Source organism: Chiloscyllium plagiosum, unplaced genomic scaffold (assembly GCF_037043375.1).
Source record: "Chiloscyllium plagiosum isolate Xiang-an unplaced genomic scaffold, Cpla_swu_hap1 HiC_scaffold_23, whole genome shotgun sequence".
Lineage (NCBI taxonomy): Eukaryota > Metazoa > Chordata > Chondrichthyes > Orectolobiformes > Hemiscylliidae > Chiloscyllium > Chiloscyllium plagiosum.
The window spans coordinates 54620520-54644860 of NW_028270161.1; the positions used below are offsets into that span (position 1 = coordinate 54620520).

The following is a 24341-nucleotide window of genomic DNA, read 5'->3' on the forward strand; positions in this document are numbered from 1 at the left end:
TGAATAGAGACGTTTAAATCACCCTCAACAATCAGCCCCTCCTGCTTGACCCTAATCCACCCAAAATGTCCACCCCAGTCAAAGGTCAGGTCCCCTCCATTGCTCGCACTCACAACAGCAGGTGATTTACCTGTCACTGCCGCCTCCTCCTCCTGTGTACTCACCATCTGATTCGTAGCCTGCATGTCAATCAGACTGACATGACATGCATTGTGGAGTCAAAAGTGGGGAAATGTGTCCCTAAAACATGGGCCGATCCCAATTTCCTGACAGAACCTGCATCCTTTATGGCCACAACTCCTATCCAATTTCAACCCACCCTGAGGATCACGGCCATCACGGCCTTGGGGTGGGTTCATACCAGAGCTGAAATAATGATGGCGCAGATGCAAAACAAGCAGGTGCAGGCTAGGCCATGGAAACAAAAAAAAACAGAAAAACTGGAGAAGGTGTAATCCATTCGGCCCTTTGAGCCTGCTCTGTCATTCAATATGATCATGGCTGATCGTCCAGTTCAGTCCCCTGTTCCTGCTTTCTCCCCCATACTCTTTGATCCTTCTAGCCTTGGGAGCTATATCTAACTCCTTCTTGAAAACAGTCAATGCTTTAGCCTCAATCTCTTTCTGTGGCAAAGAAAATTCCACAGGCTCCCCACTTTCTGGCTGAAGAAATTTCTCCTCATCTCAGTCCGAAGTGGCCTGTCCGGTATCTTTAGACTGTGGTCCCTGGTTGCGTTCTCCCTGGTCATCAGGAACATCTTTGCTGCATTTAGTCTGTCTAGTCCTGTTAGATTTTATAGGCTTCTATGAAATTCGCCCTCATTCTTCTCAACAACAGGAAGCAGAGATGGCTAAAGAGAGGTTGAATACTGGTGTTCAAAATTATAAGGGGTTTTGACAGAGTAAATTAAGAAGAAATCATTTCTGTCACTAGCCAGAGGCAGCATAATTCGCAGAAGCATCAGGAGGTGTTGACTAAGGAAACAGTTTACACAGAGAGAGGTTCTAATATGGGTGGCACTGCCTGAAAAAGAGGAGTGGAAACAAATTCAAGTGTGACATTGAAAAGGTAATTGAATAAACAATGGAAAAGGAAACATTTTTAAGGTTGAGGGTTAAGAACAGAGGAGTGGGATGAATTTGCCAGCTCTTTGCAATGAGCAGCACACATACAGTGGGCCAAAAGGGCTCCCTTCGCCTCATAAGATTGTATGCTTCTAACTCCATTGAAACATGAGTCCCTGGTTTCCTCTTAACCCATCTAAGCTAAGCGGAGAGTAAAATAGGCCAAGGCATCAAACAGGTGCCCAGAGCAGGCCCTCTTAGCTTTAAACCACCACATTGGAGTCTTTGGGTAAGAGTGAAGTGAGGCTTCTTGAGATCATACAAGAATGGTTAGGAAATCTGGCCCATTACTTCATAAACTGATCCAAACTTGAAAGAAATGGGTAGCACATTATCTCTTTTCTAAAAGAAAGGAATATTCCACCAAAAATAATAAAACTGGGCTCTCCTAAAATAGTATGAGGTCAGGAAAAAAATAACAGGGCCTATATACTGGTGCAGTTCTGAAAAGAGTTGCATGTAGTTAACTGGGCAGGAAAAAATGCCAAGCACAGCATTCAAACAGGCATCGTTGCCATTACAGACATTAGAGCAATACTCGACTTTGTGTCTTCATCACCATGGTGAATCGAAGAATGTTTTACCCAGTATAAGTAGTACAAAGCCTAATTGTCCTCACTGCAGCTTGTACGATTCACAATAGCCATAATAACCACATTCTAATGTGAAACACATATACTCACATAATAATGGACTCAAAATAAGACCTGACAGTATCAAAAGCATGGCCTTATTACTCTTCACAGAAAGAGTTAAGAAATCTGGGAGGTATATAGTCTATGTTAAGATCCCAAACCAGACTGTCAAATGTAGGTTACAATCGGATTAGGGACGAGAATTTATTTTTGTTTGTCTTTTTAAAGTGAACAAACGAGTAAGTGGTAGAGAAACTTAGTACATCTGGCAGTACCTGTAGAGAGAGAAACAGAGTTTACGTTTCGAGTCTGGTATGACTCTTAACTCCGAAGAAAAGTCATACCAGACTTGAAATGTTAACTCTGTTTTTCTCTCTCCACATATGCTGCCCAACCTGCTGAGTGTCTCCAACATTTTCTGTGTTTGTTTCAGATTTCCAGCATCCACAATATTTTGACTGTGCTGTTGTTTGAGAGATCCATGGGACTTATGAAGAGAATAACATCTCAAGATTCCATGGGTTTGAACAAATAACAATCAACTTTACTACACAATGTTAAAACAATGATACCATCTATAATATATATATAAATATACACAACTTATTTCCAATACCCAAAATTGAGGTGTAAATATAATTAATAGACTGTGATTGAACACACTTCAAATAGCAAATGCAATCAAGAAAGATCCAATGGTTTTCTCAGTAAATACACCTCCCAATGTGTTAGTCACATGATCACCAAATCTTATTCCATTTCACAATGGATTATAATTCTTCAATTTTCCAAACTGTCCTTGAAACTCCCTCTTTAAGAATTGCTTCGTCATGGATAGCCTTAATGGCTGCTCCCATTCTGGTCAATCATCTTTGCTTCTTTAGTCTACTGTCCTCTCGTCTCTGAAACTGAACTCCAGTCCTTATCTTCAAGCATTAATTCAGCTCTTTACAGTAGCTGGCTTCACCAAGTCAGCCTCATCCTTGGATTATTTCCTAAATTCCAATTTTACTCATTTACGCCTAAGAAATGCCATTTGTGAGCTTTTCATCCTCAACTTTCTCAGATGCACTGAAGTGTAAATGCTCACTGGCTTCTTGCAAGCCCCTTGTACATTCGCCCCTCACCACCACACCCCCCCCTCCCCCAACGTAGAACCAGCAACTTTCCCACTTTCTCAGCTCCCTATAAATTCCTCCAAGTTCTGACTCCAACATTTAGCTGCCTGCCAATTCCTCAACTATCTTCCTGAGTTCAAACAGTACGGAACCACACAACAGCTCTTGATTCACCACCTTGTCCCCCAGAGTATTTATGTCCTTCAGCTCCCTTCCCAGCAGTGCAGCTAACTGCAGCACTCCTAACTTCGAGTCTGCTTCTGTCCTTGTCTTTTTCTTCAAACCTGTGTCCTTTGAATTCCTCTTCAGTGATTTTCCCCCCCTCCCTGCCCCATTTCAGAACAATCAAATGGATGATCTTTGGGACCAAGTGTAGCTTAATGGTTAAATTTTCACAGCCTACTGGAAATGGATTTCATCACAACTTTTAGTCAGAAGACAACAGAAGAGCTTTATTTTATTAATTCATGGGATGTGGGTGTCACTGGCTGGGCCGGCATTCATTGTCCATCACTAATTACCCCAGAGAGTAGTTAAGAGTCAACCAAATTGCTGTGGGTTTGGAGTCACATGTAGGCCAGACTGGGTAAGGATGGCAGTTTCCTTCCCACAGGATGTGAGAGAACCAGATGGGATTTTCCCTGACAATCAATAATTGTTTCATGGCTATCAGTAGACTCTTAAATCCAGGTGCCAGTGTGAAAGATGGATGTGATAGAAAGAGGTGCGAATGAGCAGGCCACAGTTGGTATCTATGTTCTTCGATGATAATTACCTGATGATGTAGCAGACTAGCATATTCACACCTACACCAGTCCGTAAAATGGATTAGTCAAAATATATTTCACTGCAGTATGTGATTGATCTTATAAAGATAAAACACAGCACAGCTCCTTGGGGGCTTTGAGGTAGCCTTCCTAAAATCAGCATTATCAATTGCGCGACAAATACCTGTTATCTCCTAATAAGTCCTTCCGTGTGGGTTTGCAGTAAGTATTAATCTCATGACCACTACCCTTGACTCACTTGTCGATCAGGACAAAACAGTTAACAATGCCCGAAGCAGGAGCACTACCAAGTAAACCTCTCAGATTCTGGTTACCAGATTATTGATTTGATAAACATAGTACACATCTGATGTTCTGAATACTGACGTTTCTTAAGCAAAGTTGAGGAGGGTAAGAAAAATCCTTCAAATAAAACTGTAGGACTATAACCTGGTGTTGTGATTTTTAACTTGATTTGTGAATGATTGAACACTTGGATTCATAGAGTGACTTTAACATGCTGCATTGTCCCAAAGTGCCTCACAGTAACAAGATAAAATAAAGTACAGTACATCAAAATATATTAGATCAAAAAACCTAATCGACAATATCTTTAAGGAGGAACACAAGATAGAGAGGTTTATGGAGAAGGTGTCAGAGCACAGACCGTAGACAACTGAAAGCATGGCTACCAATGATGAAGCAATTAAAATTGAGGATGCTCTTGAAGCCAGAGTTAGAGGAGCACAGATATCTCCAATAATTGTTGTGCTGGAAGAGATTATAGAGACAGGGAGTGGCAAGGCCAAGGAGGAATTGGAAAACATGGAGAAGAAATCTGAAATCATGATGTTGCTTGACCGGGAGACAATGTAAGTCAGTGAGCTCAGGGGTGATGGAGACGATGGGCATGGAAGCAATAGTGCTGTGGTGGCAGAAAAGACGCAAGTTGCCAGGACCCCAGAGAATGGTATCGACATTGGTGACTGGAGGAGCAGAGAGGGTGAACTCTATGGAAAGGGAAAGATAAACGTTTGAAGCTTTAGTAATATCAATTTAATATTAATTTATTCAGTGACTACAATTTATTCAATGATTTATTCTGCAATCCAAGATGGCACCTGATCATGATGACATTATCCACTTTTCACTGTACCTAGGTGCAAGTGACAACATATTAAATAAATCTAAATCTAATACTGAATCAACCAATTTACTCTCAGCAATGTTTAACAACCAGCAATATAATAATGACTGGATAATGACTCGAAGCTTCTATCTATTGTCAGCTGGCCAAAGAGGCAGGTGCCTACTACCCGTGACCCCCAAACCTGTAGTAGCTCGCTTTTCCTCTCAGTGACTTCAAACAAAAGTGTTCAGACGGTGGAGAAAGAAGTCAAACTCACATTCTGCTAACCATGGCAGCCACTGTGTAAGAGAAATAACAGTGTGGGCTCGCATTAAACAGCGCCGCTTAATTAAGTTTGACTCCTTGCGTCAAAACTTTCAGGACAATCTTGCAACGAAGCGCAACAGAAACAGAGCTCTGAGCAGCAGAGAAGTGATTGAATGAGAAAGATGTGAAGGCAGATGGTTGTACTTTTGTAACTTAATCAAAACACTGTGAATAGTCGCCTGGCTCTGCCTGAAGTCATGTGGGAGAGTAACAGCTGATCTGTATTAAAGAAGATTAACTCTCAGTGCCAAGACTAAGGGGTTGGATTATTTTAATGCAGTGTGTTGCAATACAAGCAGTCAGGACAATTACTGCCATTAGTTTTGAATGACTGATCTGTAACTGCAACTCACAGCGTTTGCGAGCTGGAGACTTCATGAAGATGAATTTCCATACCATCAAAGACATTTTAATGGGCTCCAAATCAAAACCGCAGAGTCTGGTTCACGAGTACATAAAACTCCAAATGAAGGCTTCCCATCCAGAAGTATTTTGTTGGTTGTCATTTGACGACTCCCAGCTGGTAGCACAGGGGAATGCACCCAATGCTGCTTCTTTACAGAAACCAAGTACAGATGCTCTCTGAAAACGCCAACTGCTGCATCTACAGCTGACTTGAATATACTTAACAAATAACTGCAATTTACTGGAGCTTCGAAAGAACATTTTAGTCACTTTTTATTAGTGTCTCTCACTATCCCTTATTCCGCTTTTATTCCACCACAGCTGGTGCGAGAAGGCCTTAAGAATCTTTTTCTGATTACGAGAGCTGCCTATAACAATTACACACGCTACTCACTAATGGAGGGTTAATGTTGAGATTAAAGAGAAGGGCTTCCTTCTTGCGAGAGCCAGGGTTTTTTTTTAATTCTAAAAATAAAATTTGCTGTAGCATCCTTCTGTCTGTGCCTCAGCCCCAGCTCAAAGCTCTGCTAACCAGTCTGATAATGACTAACAGGGTTAATACAACCACAATGGTTAACCCTCCGTGAGCCAGCAGTGTCTGCATCGGGAGTACGTTGGTGGTCTGAATAAATGTGGCGCAGAGGGATTGCCATGTGGGGTCTGTGGTTCTCAGTGTTTCCCTGGTTTCTGAATTTGGATAGGAAGCCGGCTGGTGCTGCTCCCGAAGAAGAGGGAAGGAAAGCTGGACCCAAGAGCCCACACTTGGGTTCACAGTCATCCATTCCCAAACCACTGGCTGCACCCACTGCGGCCTTTCAGAAAGTAAACAGGCCTTCCTGTTGACACTCTCTGGAAGCGTGCTGTCACACGGGTCCACCTTAACATTACGCTCGGCTGCCAATAAAAAAATAAGAACACAAGGCATCTGAAATGAATCAGTCGCTCGCTGCAAAAAAGCCAGAGAGGAGTTTCCTCCCCACCTCCTTCTCAGGGGTAGTTCAGAATGGGCGATAAATGTCAAAATCCTAGACATAACTGAGGATAAAGCCTTTATTGTGGCACATTTGGATTCAGTATTACCAGGAACAGGGCAAATATCAATCCGGTTTACTGTCGATGATGACTTGCACTTCCGTTCAAGAGTATGGGTCTGTGAGTCAGAGAATCCTTACAGTGTGGAAGCAGGCCATTCGGCCAATCAAGTCCACACTGACCTTCCAAAGACCTGTCCATCCAGACCCACTCCCCTGCCCTACAACCCTGCATTTCGTATGGCTAACCCACACCTCCCAGGACACTATAGCAATTTACCACAGCCAAATCAGCCTACCCTGTACATCTTTAGACTAGGAGGAAACCGGAGCACCCAGAGGGGACCCTCGCAGACACGGGGGGGGGGGAATGTGCAAAGTCCACACAGACAGTTGCCCAAGAGTGCAATTGAACCCTGGTCCCTGGCGTTGAGGTAGCAGTGCTAACCACTGTGTCACCCTATGCTCACAATGCAGCTCTGAGGTTCGGTTATTCAGGGCTATGCACTAATGTGGCCAGGTACAACTTTGTCCCAGCAAGATGCAGTGGAGGGGAAAGGTGTAAAAGATAACATGGAGAAGGGATGAATTTATTAAAGAAACATGATTTTGGCCCAGCTGTATGAGGACTGCTGGCCTTTTCACTCAGGAGACTGAATTCTGCTTTAAATATGAGCTAGGTGGCAAAGGCTTTGACAGCACCATGCGACAGGACCCAACCTTGGGTATGCTGCCAAGGCAAATGCCACTCTCCCTGGGCATTGTCCTCCACCATAACTGGCAGGAAAAAGAACAGGAGATAACAGAGATATTCAGCAGGTCTGGCAGCACTGGAACTTGCCTTACACCGGGTCTTTAACCTGCCACGGTCTTCAGCATCTGCTATGTATCATATTTTTCCACAACAGGCAGAGATTACCTGTGATTACCAATTATTTGAACAGATCATTGATATGGCATTTCTAGCATTTGTATGGGATTATCAGTATAGAGGCAGTGTTGTAGAACAGCACGTGAATTATTGAAGAATTATTTTGACTTGTCTCTGCTTAAAATACAAGTTGTTCAGAAGCAAAGGTCTCGATATGGTAAAAAAAATACTAGCAGCAATATGTAGCAAAGGCTGTTGTATGCTTTACAAAATCCCACACTCTGTAAACGGTAATACTGTTATTTGGTGCAAGGCGTGAACTAATTTAATTAGAAATTCCAAATTAAATTAGGCTATGCCTTCCCACAAACAAGTAAACAAAGTTAATTCTGGCCCTTTCTGAACCCCGTTCATTCCTGATGCCTTTGTGCTAAAAATAGTGTCTCTTCGTCTAAATCAGATGCTAAATTTCATTAAATGAGACTGAACGGGGAGGGGTTGAGAGCACTGAGACTGTGCCTAGTTCTCTCAATAAAAGGCACATTGTCTCTCTCTTTCTCTCTCTCTTAAGGCAGGCAAGCTGCAATAAAGCTGCCTGCCACTGAAAAATAAAACCCACAACTCGGAGCCCAGGCATCGCAAACTGACCTTTTCCATCCTGCAGTTATTTAGTCCCAGACTGTTGATGACTGCAACCTTCCCGTCCAGTGCCTGCTGTTCCCTTCGAAGCTGCTCCTTCATTTGCCTGGCCTCTTGAATTGCCTTAGCCACGGCATCATGGTCATTCAAATAACCCGAGGATGTGATGGACGACAGGATGTCTGGATAGAAAGGAGCGGGGAGAAGAATAAAGACCAGCTTGTTCGCAGAATCAACTTGAGATGTTGAAGAGAAAGAGAGCAAAGGGCTTTGTGAATAATATCCAAAGTGTTACGGTACATGGAATAGACCATTATCATTTTCTTTTTAAGAAACACTAAGCATCTCTACATTGCTCATTAGAAACAAGTTATGAAGGGACTTAATAAATACTTTGAAAATATTGCCTCCCAGTTAAACCTTGCTCTAAAAGTACCATTCTGCTTGTGAACGCTGCCATCCACTGTGCGGACCCAATCTTTGGGTTTCGACCTGCTATTCAGCTACTAGGTGCATCGCAGTGAACCACGATCCTTACCTTATCCTCCTGCCCACATCTCGTCATTTCCAGCACAGGCTGTTGGATGACAATGAGGATTTGGAGTCTGGTCAAATGCCTCCTCTCCTGCTTGGCCCAAGAGCACCAAAGCCAATTGCAGTCCCGAGATCAAACCTAGGGGTCCATCCTTTAAGGACCAGAGATGAGGAGAAATATTTCTCTCAGAGGGTTGGGTGACACTGGAACTCTCTACCTCAGCTGATGGCGGATATGGAATCGTCAAATATTTTTAAGGCAAAGACAGACAAATTATAGTTATAGATTTGAAGGTTTTTGAGGTAGATAGAACATGGAATTTGAAACAAAAACAGAGCAGCCATGATCTTACTGAATGGTAGAACAGGCTGGAGGGACTTAGTGGCCTAATCCTATACCGTACATTTGCGCAGAACAGTGAATAAACTGCTTTCTCTCCACAGATGCTGCCAGACCTGCTGAGCTTCTTCAGCACTTCCTGTTTTTATTTCAGATTTCCAATTTCCGCAATTCTTTTGTTTTATCTTAGTTAATAAACTGAGAGGAAAAGAAATAGAAACAAAAGGAGTTTTCTGATCCATACACCTCAGCTTTCCTTTGGTTGATGATAATACAAAACATTTATCTTGAGTCTTGTGTGGTTGTAGGATGTCCCACAGCCAGAGGGTTTTAAAGTGTTGGTACTTTAAAAGTGGGACGTCACAGGAGATGGGAATAGTATACTGTACTGTTAAAGACTTGGATTAATAATGGCACTACAGCAACTAGGGAAGATAAACTGAGTTCATGATAATGCTGATGCTAATGCTATAGGATTGTAGTCAGAAATAAAATGAACAGAAAGTGCTGGAGAAACTCAGCAGGACTGGCAGCAATGGAAAGAGAGAGAAATAGAGTTAACATTTCTAGTCCAGTGTAATCTGGAGTCCTAAGGGTTTTTGGAAGAGTCATACCAAATTTGAAATGTAACTCTACTTCTCTCTCTCCGGAGTTCCTCCAGCACTTTCGTTTATATTTCAAAGTATCCACAGTGCTTTGCTTTTACGCAGAGTTACAAGACAACGGCCTAGTGGTATTTTCGCTGGATAGTTAATCCAGAGACCCAAGTAATATTCTGGGGTCCTGAGTTTGAATCCTGCCATGGCAGATGGCTGAATTTGAATTCAATAGTGCAAACAAATCTGGAATTAAGAGTCTGATGGTGACCATGAATTCGTGGCCACTTGTTGGAAAAACTCATCTGTTTCACTAATGTCCTTTAGGGAAGGAATCCTTACTTGGTCTGGCCTACATGTGACTCCAGACCCACGGCAATGTGGTTGACTCTTAGCTGCCCTCTGGGTAATAAATACTGGCCCTTAACCCGTGCATGAATAAAACAAAGAAGAACCCATCTAGTTCATTAACAGTCTTTAGGGAAGGAAATCTGTTGTTCTGATGTGATTCTGGATCCACAGCAACATGGCTGACTCTTAACTGCGCTCTGAAAGAGCCAACAGTTGTTTTGATGTAGCTGGCTTATCACCACCTTCTCAAAAGGCTGCCATGATGCCTACATACAGTGAACAAATACTGAAAAAATACACAGGCAACATGGAACACAGCAGGATCCCACACAATAACCAGATAATCTGCTTGTACTGATATTGGTCGAGGGGTATATATATTTGTCAAGACACGAGGGAGAACTCGGCTTTTCCTCTTCCCATAGTTCTGTACGGGCCTGACCCTCCACTTGAAAGGACAGACTAAGCTTCAATTTAACTTCCCATCCAAAAGCAGATTCCTCCCACACTGCCAGTATTTGCCTGGGTTCCATCTCTAACTGAAATTTGAACTCTTAACTCTCTCACCTAGAGGCAAGAGTGCAACTAATTGAGCCAATCACAAAGGCAGCTTCTGCATCGATGAGGCGGTCCTAGCGCCTGGCTGCTCGGGCGGAGACGAATTTGGGTTCTCAGCGTCCAGAGCAGATTCATGGAGGCGGAGATGAGTTGGGCCAGTGCAGTACCTTATGTCATCGCTGGTGTCTGCATTGGTGAGGTGAGCCCAAAGCAAACACATGACAGCAGTGGCAGTCGAGTTTGGGCTGGTGCGGTACCCAATGGCATCTGTGGCATCTGTATTGACGAGGTCTGTGGAGGACCCACTTGCGAGGGCTTTGGTGGAGGCAAGATGGTACCAAAGAGTGGTGCCTTTTGTTCTAACGGCAGTGATCTAGCAAAGGGAACCTATGCCAGGCCACCAGGCCAATGGCGGAACACTTAACAAAAAGGCCTTTAAAGTTAAACACTTTTACTTCATTTCTTCATTTTTCAGCCTTTATATGCAACGTTTTGCTTTATTTTACTGTGTTTTAAGATGCTGCTGGAGAGAGGCGACACTATGCAACACTTTTCACTGTATTTTGTAAATAAATAAATCAAATTGATAGCCCCAAACATTTTCAAGACATAACTCCAGCAAACATAGAGTCATAGAGATGTACAGCACGGACACAGACCCTTCGGTCCAACCAGTCCATGCCGATCAGATATCCCAATCCAATCTAGTCCCACCTGCCAACACCTAGCCCATATCCCTCCAAACCCTTCCTATTTATATACCCATCCAAATGCCTCTTAAATGTTGCAATTGTCCCAGCCTCCACCACCACCTCTGGCAGCTCATTCCATACACATACCACCCTCTGGGTGAAAAAGCTGCCCCGTGGGTCTCTTTCATATCTTTCCCCTCTCACCCTAAACCTATGCCCTCTAGTTCTGGACTCCCCAACCCCCAGGGAAAAGACTTTGCCTATTTACCCTATCCATGCCCCTCATAATTTTGTAAATCTCTATAAGGTCAGAAGTCTAATATTAATCTTGCAGCATGGTTCGGTGAAACTATAACGCAAAATAATAAGGAGTAATTTCACTTCTAGCAGGAAACTAATTCTAAAAGTTGCAAGAGAACTAATTGCTTAGAATCAGAAGCAACTCAAGAAATCTATTTCTTGTGCTGTTCCTATCTCACAAACTGGTGGAGCTAATGACCAAATGGGCAAATGATTCCAGTCCAGGTCAGCTTAATTGATCCTTTTGCAATTTCTTCCTGACCTCTCCGCCCCCACCCCACTCCGGCCTATCACCCTCACCTTGACCTCCCTCCACCTATCGCAATTCCAACGCCCCTCCCCCAAGTCCCTCCTCCCTACCTTTTATCTTAGCCTGCTGGATTCTTCCTGACCTCTCCGCCCCCACCCCACTCCGGCCTATCACCCTCACCTTGACCTCCCTCCACCTATCGCAATTCCAACGCCCCTCCCCCAAGTCCCTCCTCCCTACCTTTAATCTTAGCCTGCTGGACACACTTTCCTCATTCCTGAAGAAGGGCTTATGCCCGAAACGTCGATTCTCCTGGTCCTTGGATGCTGTCTGACCTGCTGCGCTTTTCCAGGAACACATTTTCAGCTCTGATCTCCAGCATCTGCAGCCCTCACTTTCTCCTTTTGCAATTAGCACAGTTTAGTCAGATTAGAATAGATTTGATTCCCTACAGTCTGCAAATAGGCCCTACGGCTGAACAAGTCCACACCGACCCTCCGAAGAGTAACCCACCCAGACCCATTTCCCTCTGACAAATGCACCTAACACTATGGGCAATTTAGCATGGCAATTCACCTGACCTGCACATCTTTGGACAGTGGGAGAAAACAGGAGCACCCAGAGGAAATCCACGCAGACACGGGGAGAATGTGCAAACTCTACACAGTCACCCAAGGCTGGAATCCAACCTGGGTCCCTGGCACTGTGTGGCATCAGTCCTAACCACTGAACCACTGTACCACCCCACCTTTTAAGTGGGTCAACAGTGAGTGTGGACAGGTAGCAGCCATGACTCAATGGCTGGCAGCTATAAATCAGAAGGTTGTGGGTTCAACTCTTTTCCACAGACTTGAATCCTAATCTCAAGATTCATAGCCCTTCAGTAATATCGAGGGAATGCAGCACTGTCAGGGATGCTGTGTTGCAAGGGCAAAGTTTAATTATGGCCTTTGTTATGTCCCTCATTCAGGGCAGCCTGCATGCCCCCTAGTCTGATGGCGGTGGGGGTCTGTGAGGGTGGATTGAATTGGATGGGATGGGGACCAGATTCCAAACTGGTTTCAAGTTGGTCATGGTAGCAAGGCAATTGATAGCTGTCAATACTGCCGACGACAGAGCCCCTTAAACTGCCATTTGTTCCCTAGCTAAAGATCTACTGGGGCATTGGGGACATGATAAAGGAGGTGAGTTAGATCACAGCTGGAGTATTCAGTACCCAGTTGTGGGTCACCCATTATAGGAAGGATGTGGATCCATTGGAGAGCACAGGAGCGATTTACAAAAAAGGCTCCAAAATGAATGGTTAGCACTGCTGTCTCGTGGCACCAGGGATCTGGGTTCAATTCCACCCTCAGGCGACAGTCTGTGTAGAGTTTGCATACTCCCCCGCGTCTGCATGGGTTTCCTCTAGGTGCACCAGTTTCCTCCCACAGTCCAAAGATGTGCGGGTTAGATGAATTGGCCATGCTAAGGTGCCCATAGTGTCCAGGGATGGGCAGGCTAGGTGGGTTCACCATGGTTAAAACCCCACCCCGTTGGGGATGTGGTAAGGGGGTGGTGGTTCTGGGAGGCATGCTCTTCAGAGTGTCAGCGCAGACGTGATGGGCTGAATGGCCGCTTTCTGCACTTGAGGGGTTCTACGATTCTATGAAAAACTTTACTTCCCGGGAGAGATTATTCTCCTTGAAGAGAGGAAACCTAAGGTGAGTTTTGATAAAGATTCTCAAAATAATGACCAGGCTGGAGACAATAGAGAGGGAGTAGCTGTTCTCGCTCGTAAATTAAAGGGTGTGGATTAAAGTGACACGGAAAAATACCAAGGGTAATATGAGGAAAGATAAATCACTTCACACAGCAAGTGGTTAGGGTATGGAATGCAATGCCTTGAAATTTGGAGGGGCAGCTTCAATTTGGGCATTCGAGTGGGAATTGGATGATTTAGATAGAAAATGATTACACGAGAAGAGTTCTCTGGAAAGGTCACTGGATTTGAAACATTAACTCTCTCTCTCTGTCAGACCTACACAGTTCCTCCAGCACTCTGTGTTTGTACCCTCATCATCATTCCTAGCTATCGCCTCAATTATTTTGACCAGATTTGTTAAACATGATCTTCCTTTAACCAAACTATGCTTCTCAGTCAACAGGTTTTGAATTCAAGTTCCAGCCTCGGCCTCAACAGCAGAATTGCAGGTAGATACTGTAATGTTATACTGAGGGAGTGCTGCACTGTTGTGTGTGTAGTCTGACTGATGAAATTCTGAACTGCTCCCCCCACTGCTTGTTCAGGCCCTTGTAAAAAATTCACTGGCATGGTTGGAGGATTTGAGCTATAGGGAGAGGTTGAACAGGCTGGGGCTGTTTTCCCTGGAGCTTCGGAGGCTGAGGGGGTGACCTTATAGAGGTTTACAAAATCATGAGGGACAGGGATAGGATAAATAGACAAAGTCTTTTCCCTGGGGAGGGGGAGTCCAGAACTAGAGGGCATAGGGGAGAGAGGAGGAAGATATAAAAGGGGCAATTTTTTCACGCAGAGGGTGATACGTGTATGGAATGAGTTGCCAGAGGAAGGCTGGTACAATTGCAACATTTAAAAGACATTTGGATGGGTATATGAATAGGAAGGGTTTGGAGGGATATGGGCCAGGTGCTGGCAGGTGGGACTAGATTAGATTGGGATATCTGGTCGGCATGGATGGGGTTGGGTGGAAGAGTTTGTTTCCATGCTGTACATCTCGATGACTCTATGATTCTGAAGAAGGACTAAGTCAGTATCCCCAGTGTTACTCCCCAGTATTTACTCCTCAATCAACACCATTAGAACAGGTTATCTGGCCATTACCTTGTTGCTGTCTGTGGGAGCTTGCAGTGTACAAACTGGCTGCTGCACTTCCCCACTTTTCAACAGGAATTGTACTTCTGAAGCACCTCAATTCTCGGTGAGGTTTGGGGATGTCCTGTACTCGTGAAAGGTTCCATGTAAATGCAAATTATTTTGCTTCCGAAAAAAGGTTTTGGTCTGTTGCATGCAAAAAATATTGGCAGCGTCTTGAACTGATATTCAGAACATAAATAATGTCTCTTAATCCACTCCGTGACCCTGAAAAAGTGGCTTCCCTTCCAAACTCACAGCACGCAGGACAAAAGAACTACACCAAACAATAACCACCCCTACATTCTTTCACCGTTATCGTGCGTGTTCCTCTGCAAGTTTTTACAGGAATGTGAGACAATTTGCACAAACAAATAAAAAAGCACATAGCAGCTGCAGTGACATCACAAGAAAAGAATTGGTCTGAGTTTTCTCCAAACTTGTCATTTCATGACCAGCCATCGTTAAAGTCACACCCAGGAATTTGGCCGTATAATGCAAGTTAATTGGGAGTGCTGACTTGTTGCTTTCTCAGTTCATTGTCAAGTTTACTGATCCAGTCCAGTACCGCAAGTGCAGTTTGCTATCAAAAGCTAAATCTGGCTCAATGTGGAGTCCTGGCCGAAAGGGAGAGAGGGGCAGGGGCAGGGAGGAATGGCATAGGACAGGAGGGATGGGGAGAGGAGCAGCAGGGGAGCGATTGAGAGGGGTCAGTAGGGCAAAGATGGAAGTAGAGGAAGCAGTTACACAACATACACTAAACAATGGGCATGGAGAAGGAGCAGTGGAAAGGAGCAGCAGTAAGGGTGGAGAGAATGAGACACATGAGCAAGTTATCATTTGAACCTTAAACCAGTCACTTCTCCCTACAAAGCATAGAGAGGATCCATTTTTGGAATGCAGAACATCTGACTCATAAATTCATGCATCTGGTAACCAGTGTTCTGTTGGGAAAAAGACATGCACATGCAAATTTACTCGGCACGCTCACACTCACTGGCACAAACCTGCTCACCCATTCATTAATCAAACACACAGACTTGCTCACACACAATTCACTCACGCTCAATCACTTACATGCACACAGACTCTCACATCACATGTTCTCACTCACTGAATCCCTATAGACCATTCAGCCTGTTCAAGTCCACACCAACCCTCTGAAGAGCAGCCCACCCACCGACAACCCCTTACCCTAACCCTTGTAGCTCCACATTTCCCATGGCTAACCCACCTAGCCTATACATCCCTGGACACTACAGGCAATTTAGCCTGGCCAATCCACCTAACCTGCACATCTTTGGCTGTGGGAGGGAACCAGAGAAGCTGGTAGAAACCCACGCAGACACAGGGAGAATGTGGGTAGACCATTTAGGACAGAGATGAGGAGAAACTTCTTCACCCAGAGAGTGGTGGCTGTGTGGAATGCTCTGCCCCAGAGGGCAGTGGAGGCCCAGTCTCTGGATTCATTTAAGAAAGAGTTGGATAGAGCTCTCAAAGATAAGTGGAATCCAGGGGTATGGAGATAAGGCAGGAAGAGGATACTGATTAGGAATGATCAGCCATAATCACATTGAATGGCGGTGCAGGGTCAAAGGGCTGAATGGCCTACTCCTGCACCTATTGTCTATTGTCCACACAGACAGTAACCTGAGGCTGGAATTGAACCCAGGTCCCTCATGCTGCGAGGCAGCTGTGCTAACCACTGAGCCACCACACCACCCTACTCAGTGGCACACATATATTCACTTATACATAATCACTGGCACATACAGACTTAGTCTCACACGTACCCACTCACAGACATATACTGGCACACATGCTCACATACATACACTCATTGGCACAATCACAGACTTTTCCACAGACACAAACTTGGCATAAAGTGTAAAGGAAGAAGAGAACAACTAGTCTGGTGCTGTACCTATTGAGGTCATTCGACCAGGTGGGCCACTCAACGTGGCGGACATGACCGGTTTGAGGTGGCTAGATCCTGTGCTCATTTTCAAGGGGGGAATCTGGGGAGAGTTGGGCGACGCGGGCGATTTTGTGGGGTCGAACGTTTTCGGCTTGGCTGAGAGGTTCAGCGGCTGTGTCACCTCGTCCTAGAGAGAAGGGAAACATAAAACCACACACCGTGAGTGAGGCACAAACAGTGGAGCGCATCGTACAGAGCGATGGATACACTCGTGGCTCTGAGAGCCAACAGCCAAGAAACCTGACAGTCTTCTTCATAAATACTCATTTTTCCGCTATCAGTGCACATAATGAAAATCAAAGAGCTACGTTCAATTGTAAAAACATGCTTTATAAATTAATCAGGCTGCTGATATCATCCTGTTGATGAAATAATTGCATCAAATTAAGAGAGGACGTTCACATGACAGGATGGCAGAATCAGATAACGTTCGCTTCCCAGCTGCACCCACACACTCCTCCAACTGATTAATAAAACAACAATTAATTCACTGCGGGCACAGGTGGGGCAGCAATGGGGGCTTTTACTCCAAACAACATTTCTTTCTTACGCTGTCCCACTGTCTTGTAAATTCTGACAATCAGGAGTAGACCACTTGAACTTCCTCTGCTATTCAATTAGGTCGCTCCCTATCCTATGCCCATTTGGGCATTCCGGCTCTCTGCCCTGAGGGCAAAGATTGGTCAAGCTCAGTTTCCCAAACTGTTCGGTTCACCCTCAGGCTTGACGGCTTTTAGCTGCATGCAATCCAGAAAAGACGCAACACTCCAAATATTGACTTCCTAAAAGATTATACTCTTTAAATCCGAAATCAAGTGGCAGCTCTCTTAGCAGAGAAGTCTCCTTCAGAAGGACGTGATTCGAGGAGGACTTTGCATGTTCTTGAAGCCCCTTCAAGTCAAATGGGAGTTTTTGTGATAAAGATCACAGCGGACCCTAAGGGTCACCTACATGTCATATCCAAAGGTTGAGGCCTTAAATCATTTAGAGTCATTTCTCAGCATCCAGCAACAGACAGCTGGTCCTCAGATCCAGGAGATCTCTCAACCTAACTTGAAGCAACCCATTCCTAGTAACACTGACACCTTTAACTGTAGCTACATTCTCTCTGTCAGTGCCTCCCGTTCTCCTTTTGAGGGTTTGGGCCTGGACTTGTTCTGAAATAGTCTACACTCACCAACAAAGTACTGCCATGGATTGCCAACACTGTCTGCGGGATGGATACCCAGAAGACTCCCCACGCACCCATCAACTGATAAATGGATCAGTTTGTCCACCTTACAAACGCACCTTCTACGGCCAACAAATTCTGGTATGGAACCCAGACACGGAGTTTCTGGCTCAGAGCTAGAGATTCTACAATTGCCTCAGAAGGCCAACGGCAATTGGAATATTTCTACTGTGCTTGAAGCACAGGACACCAGATTTTTTTTTTTTGGTTAGGCTTCAGATCTCTTTATCTTGGGATCCACATGCTAAAAAACTAGAATTCTCTCCCACCAAAACATTGTGGATTCAAGGACAACTGGTCCCTTCAAGATTGAGACTGATGGATTCTTCTTCACTGAGAATATTGGATGTCAGTAACAGGGGGTCGAGATACACACATTGACATTGACCCCATGGAATGGAAGCTTAAAATTGTGGTGCTGGAAAAGCGCAGCAGGTCAGGCAGCATCAAAGGAGCAGGAGAATCAACGTTTCGGGCAGAAGCCCTTCTTCAGGAATTTGGGTAAGACTGACTGGAATTTGGTTATAGAAACTCGGAGTAGGAGTAGGCCATTCTGCCCTTCAAGCCTGCTCCATCATTCCTGAAGAAGGGATTATGCCCGAAACGTCGATTCTCCTGCTCCTTTGATGCTGCCTGACCTGCTGCGCTTTTCCAGCAACACATTTTTAAGCTCTGATCTCCAGCATCCGCAGTCCTCACTTTTTCCCATGGAATGGAAGAGCAGGTGCAAAAGGTTGATTGTGCTTGACTGTTCTGAAGACCTGAACAATAATACTCACAGAAAACTTGTGTTTTCTCGGAGTGGCTCCAAGTTATAACTGATTTGGAAGATCACACATTGTGGTAAGACTTACTGGAATTTGGATATAGAAACTAGGAGCAGGAGGCGGCCATTCGGCCCTTCAAGCCTGCTCCATCATTCAATATGATCTTGGTTGATCATCTATCACAACACTATATTTCCGCTTTCTCTTCATACCCCTTAATGTGTTTAATATCTAAAAATCTATCAACCACTTTCTTGAATAGACTTGGCCTCCTCAAGCTTCTGTGGGACAGAATTCCACAGGATGACCACTCTCTGAGAGGGGAAATGTTTCCTCATCTCATTTCTGAATAGCCTACCCCATCCCCTGAGACTCCAATCCATCTTTCCAAACTCCCCAACCAGGGGAAACTTCCTCTCTGCATCGAGTCTGTCCAGTCCCATTAGAATGTTACACTTTGCAATCAGATCCTCTCTCATTCCTCTAAACTCAAGTGAAGACAGGCCCAGCCAAACCAATCTCCCTTCATAGGGAGACTGCTGCCTTTATAGAAGAGCATTGCTGAGCATTGCTGCCATCACTCCCTCAGCTGCTTTGGAACAGAAGCAAAGACAAGGAAGATCCAAGATATTGGGCAGCTCCATTACTCTAGGGCAAAGTGAGGAGGCAAAATACAGATCCCATCTCGAGGACTGAACCCTGTGCTATTGATATTATTCTGCACCATACTCCCTAGATGACTGAGTAACCAGTTATAGAGTCATAGAGATGTACAGGATGGAAACAGACCATTCGGTCCAACTCGTCCATACCGACCAGATATGCCAACCTAATCTAGTCCCATTTGCCAGCACTTGGCCTATATCTGTCTAAACCCTTATTCATATACCCATCTAGATGCCTTTCAAAAGTTGCGGTTGTAGCAGCCTCTACCACTTCCTTTGGCAGCCCATTCCATATATGCAGCACCATTTGCGTGAAAAAGTTGCCCCTTAGGTCTCTTTTATATCTTTCCCCTCTCACCCCTAAACCTATGCCCTCTAGTTCTGGACTCCCCCACCCCAGGGAAAAGATATTGTCAATTATGCTATCCATGCCTCTCATGATTTTATAAACCTCTATAAAGTCACCCCTCAGCCTCCAACACTCCAGGGAAAACAGCCCCAGCCTATTCAGCCTCTCCTCCAAATCCTCCAACCCTGGCAACATCCTTGCAAATCTCTTCTGAACCGTCTGATAGGAAGGAGACCAGAACTGCACACAATATTCCGTTACCCTTGATGGCCTCAAAACTAAATACTGGAATCCTCTTCCAGTTCTACAATAGTCCGAGAGCAACTCTCCATGACCCTCTTACATGACCCTGAATTTTATTGTTCTGTCGCTGGTGATAGCGGTGTCTGCAGTTGCGTGGATTGCAAACTTTAAAGATTCCCAACCACTACTCCACCCCCAACACCACCACTACCATCTCTGTACTTCTTCAAACCTATTTCAGTGCCAAATCTTTTGGTCATCTGTCATCCTTTGGACCTATTGCTTCCCTATGCACCTTGTTGTCAAATCATTCTCCTGTATGGTATCTCGGGATGTTCTACCATACTGAAGACTCCAAATTAATTCAAGTTTTTGTTGTTATTGTTGTTGCAGACATATTACAACAACTTTTAACACTCTTCTATACATATTTTATCTTTCTCGATAAAAATCAATGGAGCACAGCAGGTGTCTCATCTGCTGTCAATCTTCAAATTATATTTGCTTCTCTACTGAAGCTGAACTCTGACATGCATTCAGCAGGGAAGCTTCAGCAGAATCAATTCTTGGCATCACAGTTTACTCGTGCTGACAGATTCTCAGGCTCCCTCAAAAGCAAAACAAGCAACAAGCTCTGCGTTTCTTTACCCACACCACCCAGCTTATGATTTTAACGTCGCCTTGTGTTCATCGGTGTTGAAATGCATGATGAAATTAACAAAATTGCGGGAGGTTACAGAAAAGGAATAGTCATAGGTGATGGAATAGTCATAGGTGATACACGCGACAGAGGTGTCAATTACGTCACACCTCAGGACTGAAAGTGACAAGTTTCCAATCTCGTTGGTTCTGTCGGGATGGAGCCTACAGGCAGGTCAGTCAGACTCATCACTCAGCAGGGCTTTTTTTTCATTTGTTCACATGGACATGCATATCACTGACTGGGTCAGCATTTATTGCCCATCCCTAATTGCCCCTGAAAAGGTGATAGCGTGTTCCTTCTTGAAATGGTGCAGTCCATGTGCTGTAGGTAGACCCACAATGCCCTTAAGCAGGAAGTTCCAGGATCCTGACCCAGTGACAGTGAAGGAACGGCGATACATTTCCGAGTCAGAATGCTAAGCTGCTTGAAAGGGAAACTGCAGGTGGTGGTGTTCCCAAGTGTTTGTCAACCTTGTCCTTCTAAATGATAGTGGTCACAGGTTTGGAACGTGTTGTCTGAGGAGCCTTGGTGAATCTTTTAGACAATACACACTGCTGGTACTGAGCATCAGTAGTGGGGGGAGTGAATGTGATGCCAATCAAGATGTCTCTTTGTCCTGGATAGTGTCAAGCTTCTTGAGTGATCTTGGATTTGCACCCGTCCAGGCAAGTGGGGTGGGGGGCGTATTCCATCTCACTCCTGACCTGTGCCTTGTAGATGGTGGACAGGCTTTAAGACGACAGGAGGTGTGTTACTCGCTGCAGGATTCTGAACCTGTGACTTGCTCTTGTAGTCATTGTATTTATATGGCTAGTCCAGTTGGTTTCTGGTCAATGCTAATCCCCCAGATGTTGACTTTGGGGGGTGGGGGGGTCCATACAGTGATGGTAATGAAAATTGAAAATGAAGAGGCAAAGGTTAGATTCTGTCTTGTTTAAGATGGTTATTGCTTGACACATGTCACTTGCCTCTTTTCAGCCCAAGCTAAATGGTGTCCAGGTCTTGCTGCACATTACATGGACTGTAACAGAATTTGAGGTGTCACAATGGTGAACATTGTGCAGTCATTGGCAAACATCCCCACTTCTGACCTTGTGATGGGGGGGAAGGTCAGTAATGAAGCAGCTGAATATGTTTAAGAAATCAGACTCAAAATGTTAACTCTGCTTCACTCTCCACAGATGCTGCCAGACCTACAGATTTCCTCCAGCTTTTTTTTTAAGTCTATAGCCTAGGAGACTCCCCTGAGGAGCTCCTGCAGAGATGTCCTGGAGCTGAGATGACTGACCTCCAACAAGTATGTCCATCTTCCTTTGTGGAGAAAGTGAGGTCTGCAGATGCTGGAGATCAGAGATGGAAATGTGTTGCTGGAAAAGCGCAGCAGGTCAGGCAGCATCTAGGGAACAGGAGAATCGACGTTTCGGGCATTAGCCCATCTCTCATCTTCCTTTGTGCCAGTGCAGAATTTTCTTCCAGATTCCCAGTGATTCCAGTTTTGCTGAAGTTTTCTTCGTGACGCACTCAGCCAAATGTCAACAGCTGGCGCTCTCACCTCACCCTCTGGAATTCAGCTCTTTTGTCCATGTTTGAACCAAGGCTGTAGTCAGGAGCTGAGTGGTCCTGGCGGATCTCAAACTGGGCATCACTGAGCAGGTTATTGCTGGGGAGGTTCTGTTGATGACTCCTTCCATCACTTTACGGATGGTTGAGAGTAGACTGATGGGGTGAGTCATTGACCAGTTAGAATTTGTCCTGCTTTTTGTGTACAGGACAGCCCTGGGCAATTTTCCACATTGTTGGTTAGATGTCACTGTTGTAACTGTACTGGAAAAGCTTGGCTAGGGGAGTGGCAAGTTCTGGAGTACAAGTCTTCAGACCTATTGTTGGGATGTTGTTTAGGTCTGTAGCCTTTGCACCTTTCAAAGTCTCCAAATGTTTCTTGATATCAAGTGGAGTGAATCGAATTGGCTGAAGACTGGTATCTGTGATGCTAGGAACCACTGAAGCAAGCCAAGATGGATCATCCACTTGGCACTTCTAGCTGAAGATGGATGTATATACTTCAGTCTTGCCTATTGCACTGAGATGCTGGGCTCCCCCATTATTGAGGATGAGGATATTTCTGGAACCTCCAACTCCTGTTAGCTGTTATGTCCACCATTCATGACTGGAGATTATACAATTGGAGAGCTTAGATCTGATTTGTTGATTGTGTGATTGATTAACCCTGTTGTTTACATGCATTTTCTGAGGTTTGGCACGCAAGTAGTCCTGTCTGGTAGCTTCACTACATTGACACCTCAGTTTTACATATGCCTTGGTGCTGCTCCTGGCATGACCTCCTGTACTCTCCAATGAACCAGGTTTGATCCCTTGGCTTGATGGTAATGGTTGAATGTGTGATACACAGGTTCATGAGGTTACAGATTGGACAGAGTACAATTCTGCTGCTGTTGGTGGCCCACAGTGCATCATGGATGCCTAGGCAGGATTTTGTCTCCACAAGGACTGTGCAGTGATCGCTCTTATGATACTGTCATGGACAGATGCATCTGCAGCGAGCAGATTGGTAACGGTGAAGTCAAGTATGTTTTTCCCTCTTGCTGCAGACCCGGTCTAGCAGCTATGTCCTTTAGGACCCAAGCAGCCTGATCAGTAATGCTACTGCCAAGCCACTCTTGCTGATGGACATTGAAATCCCCCACCCAGAGTACATTTTCCAACCTTGCCACCCCTCAGTGTTTCCTCCAAGTGTTGTTCAACATGGAGGAGTACAGATTCATCAGCCGAGGGAGGACGATACATAGTAATCAGCAGGAGGTTTCTTGTCCATGTTTAATCTGAACCCATGAGACTTCATTGGAGCCGGAGTCAATTTTCAGGACTCCGAGGGCAACCCCCTCCTGACGGTATATCACTGTGCTGCCTCTTCTGCAGCGACAGGACATGTCTAGGGATGGTGTGACTGTGTCTTTCATCAGTATGACAATGTGAGGCTACTGTTGTGGGCAATTACTCCCACTTCTGGCTCAACTTCCCAGATTTTCATGACTGTGCAGGGCTGAGCTTGCCACTGTTTTACCCGATGCCAAAGTTGATGACTGGAGATTTGACCCGTTTCATTCCTTTTCGACTTTGTACCAGTTTGATACAGCTGGCCATTTCAGAGGGCAGTTAAGAATCAACCACACACGTAGGCCAGACCAGGAAAGGTCAGGTGGTGTCCAAGATCCTGCGGCACCATCTGAAAGAGAGTGGTCTCCCAGCTGATGTGAGGCCATGCATCCCCAAGGACCATCAGCTAACAGATTCTCTCCGGGTGTTAATATGTTGCTGTTTGGGGGATGCTGCTGTGTGGGAAGTGGCAGACGTGAGGGCATTGGATAATTTTGTTGGATCGTAATGGTGAACAGGAATATGGGGGAAGACCAGGAGACTGGCACGAGGTACTAATGCTGGACTAAATAATGGAGCTAGTACAGGCGCGATGGGCCGAATGGTGGGGGGGAAGGAAATTCTTAAAATGTGCATTAGGAGGGCAGCTTTAAAATGCAGTGAAAGTAAATGTGCATTTATGTGGCACCCTCACAATCCCAGGACAGGTTGAAATGCTGCACGGCCAGTGAAGTACGTTCGAAATGCAGCCTCTCTGACAATCTCAAACCCAGCATTCCAACCCGCCCATGGGCAAGGTCCCACAAACAGGCGGGTGGTCACCATGTTCACGTGATATATGGTGGGCAGGTCCGAGACAGCATAATTGTACATGTTTCTACAGTTTCTGCTGCCGATGACCTGTGAGTCAGAGACCGACAGTCAGGACAACAGGTAGAAAAATATTTAGTTTTCCCTGCAGCGTCATTCCT

The 24341-nt window shown here is 45.0% G+C and overlaps 1 protein-coding gene across 9 annotated transcripts in view; it reads right to left on the reverse strand.

The window, feature by feature from the left end:
* Positions 1-24341, reverse strand: part of sox5 (SRY-box transcription factor 5) — a 375057-nt gene that overhangs the window by 68403 nt on the left and 282313 nt on the right. For all 9 annotated transcript variants that reach the window (XM_043713397.2, XM_087999687.1, XM_043713395.2 and 6 more), the window contains 2 exons: positions 16464-16644; positions 8056-8228 (listed from right to left, as the gene is read on the reverse strand). In XM_043713397.2, coding sequence (XP_043569332.1) covers positions 8056-8228; positions 16464-16644 — 354 coding nt within the window. The remainder of the gene's footprint in view (positions 1-8055; positions 8229-16463; positions 16645-24341) is intronic.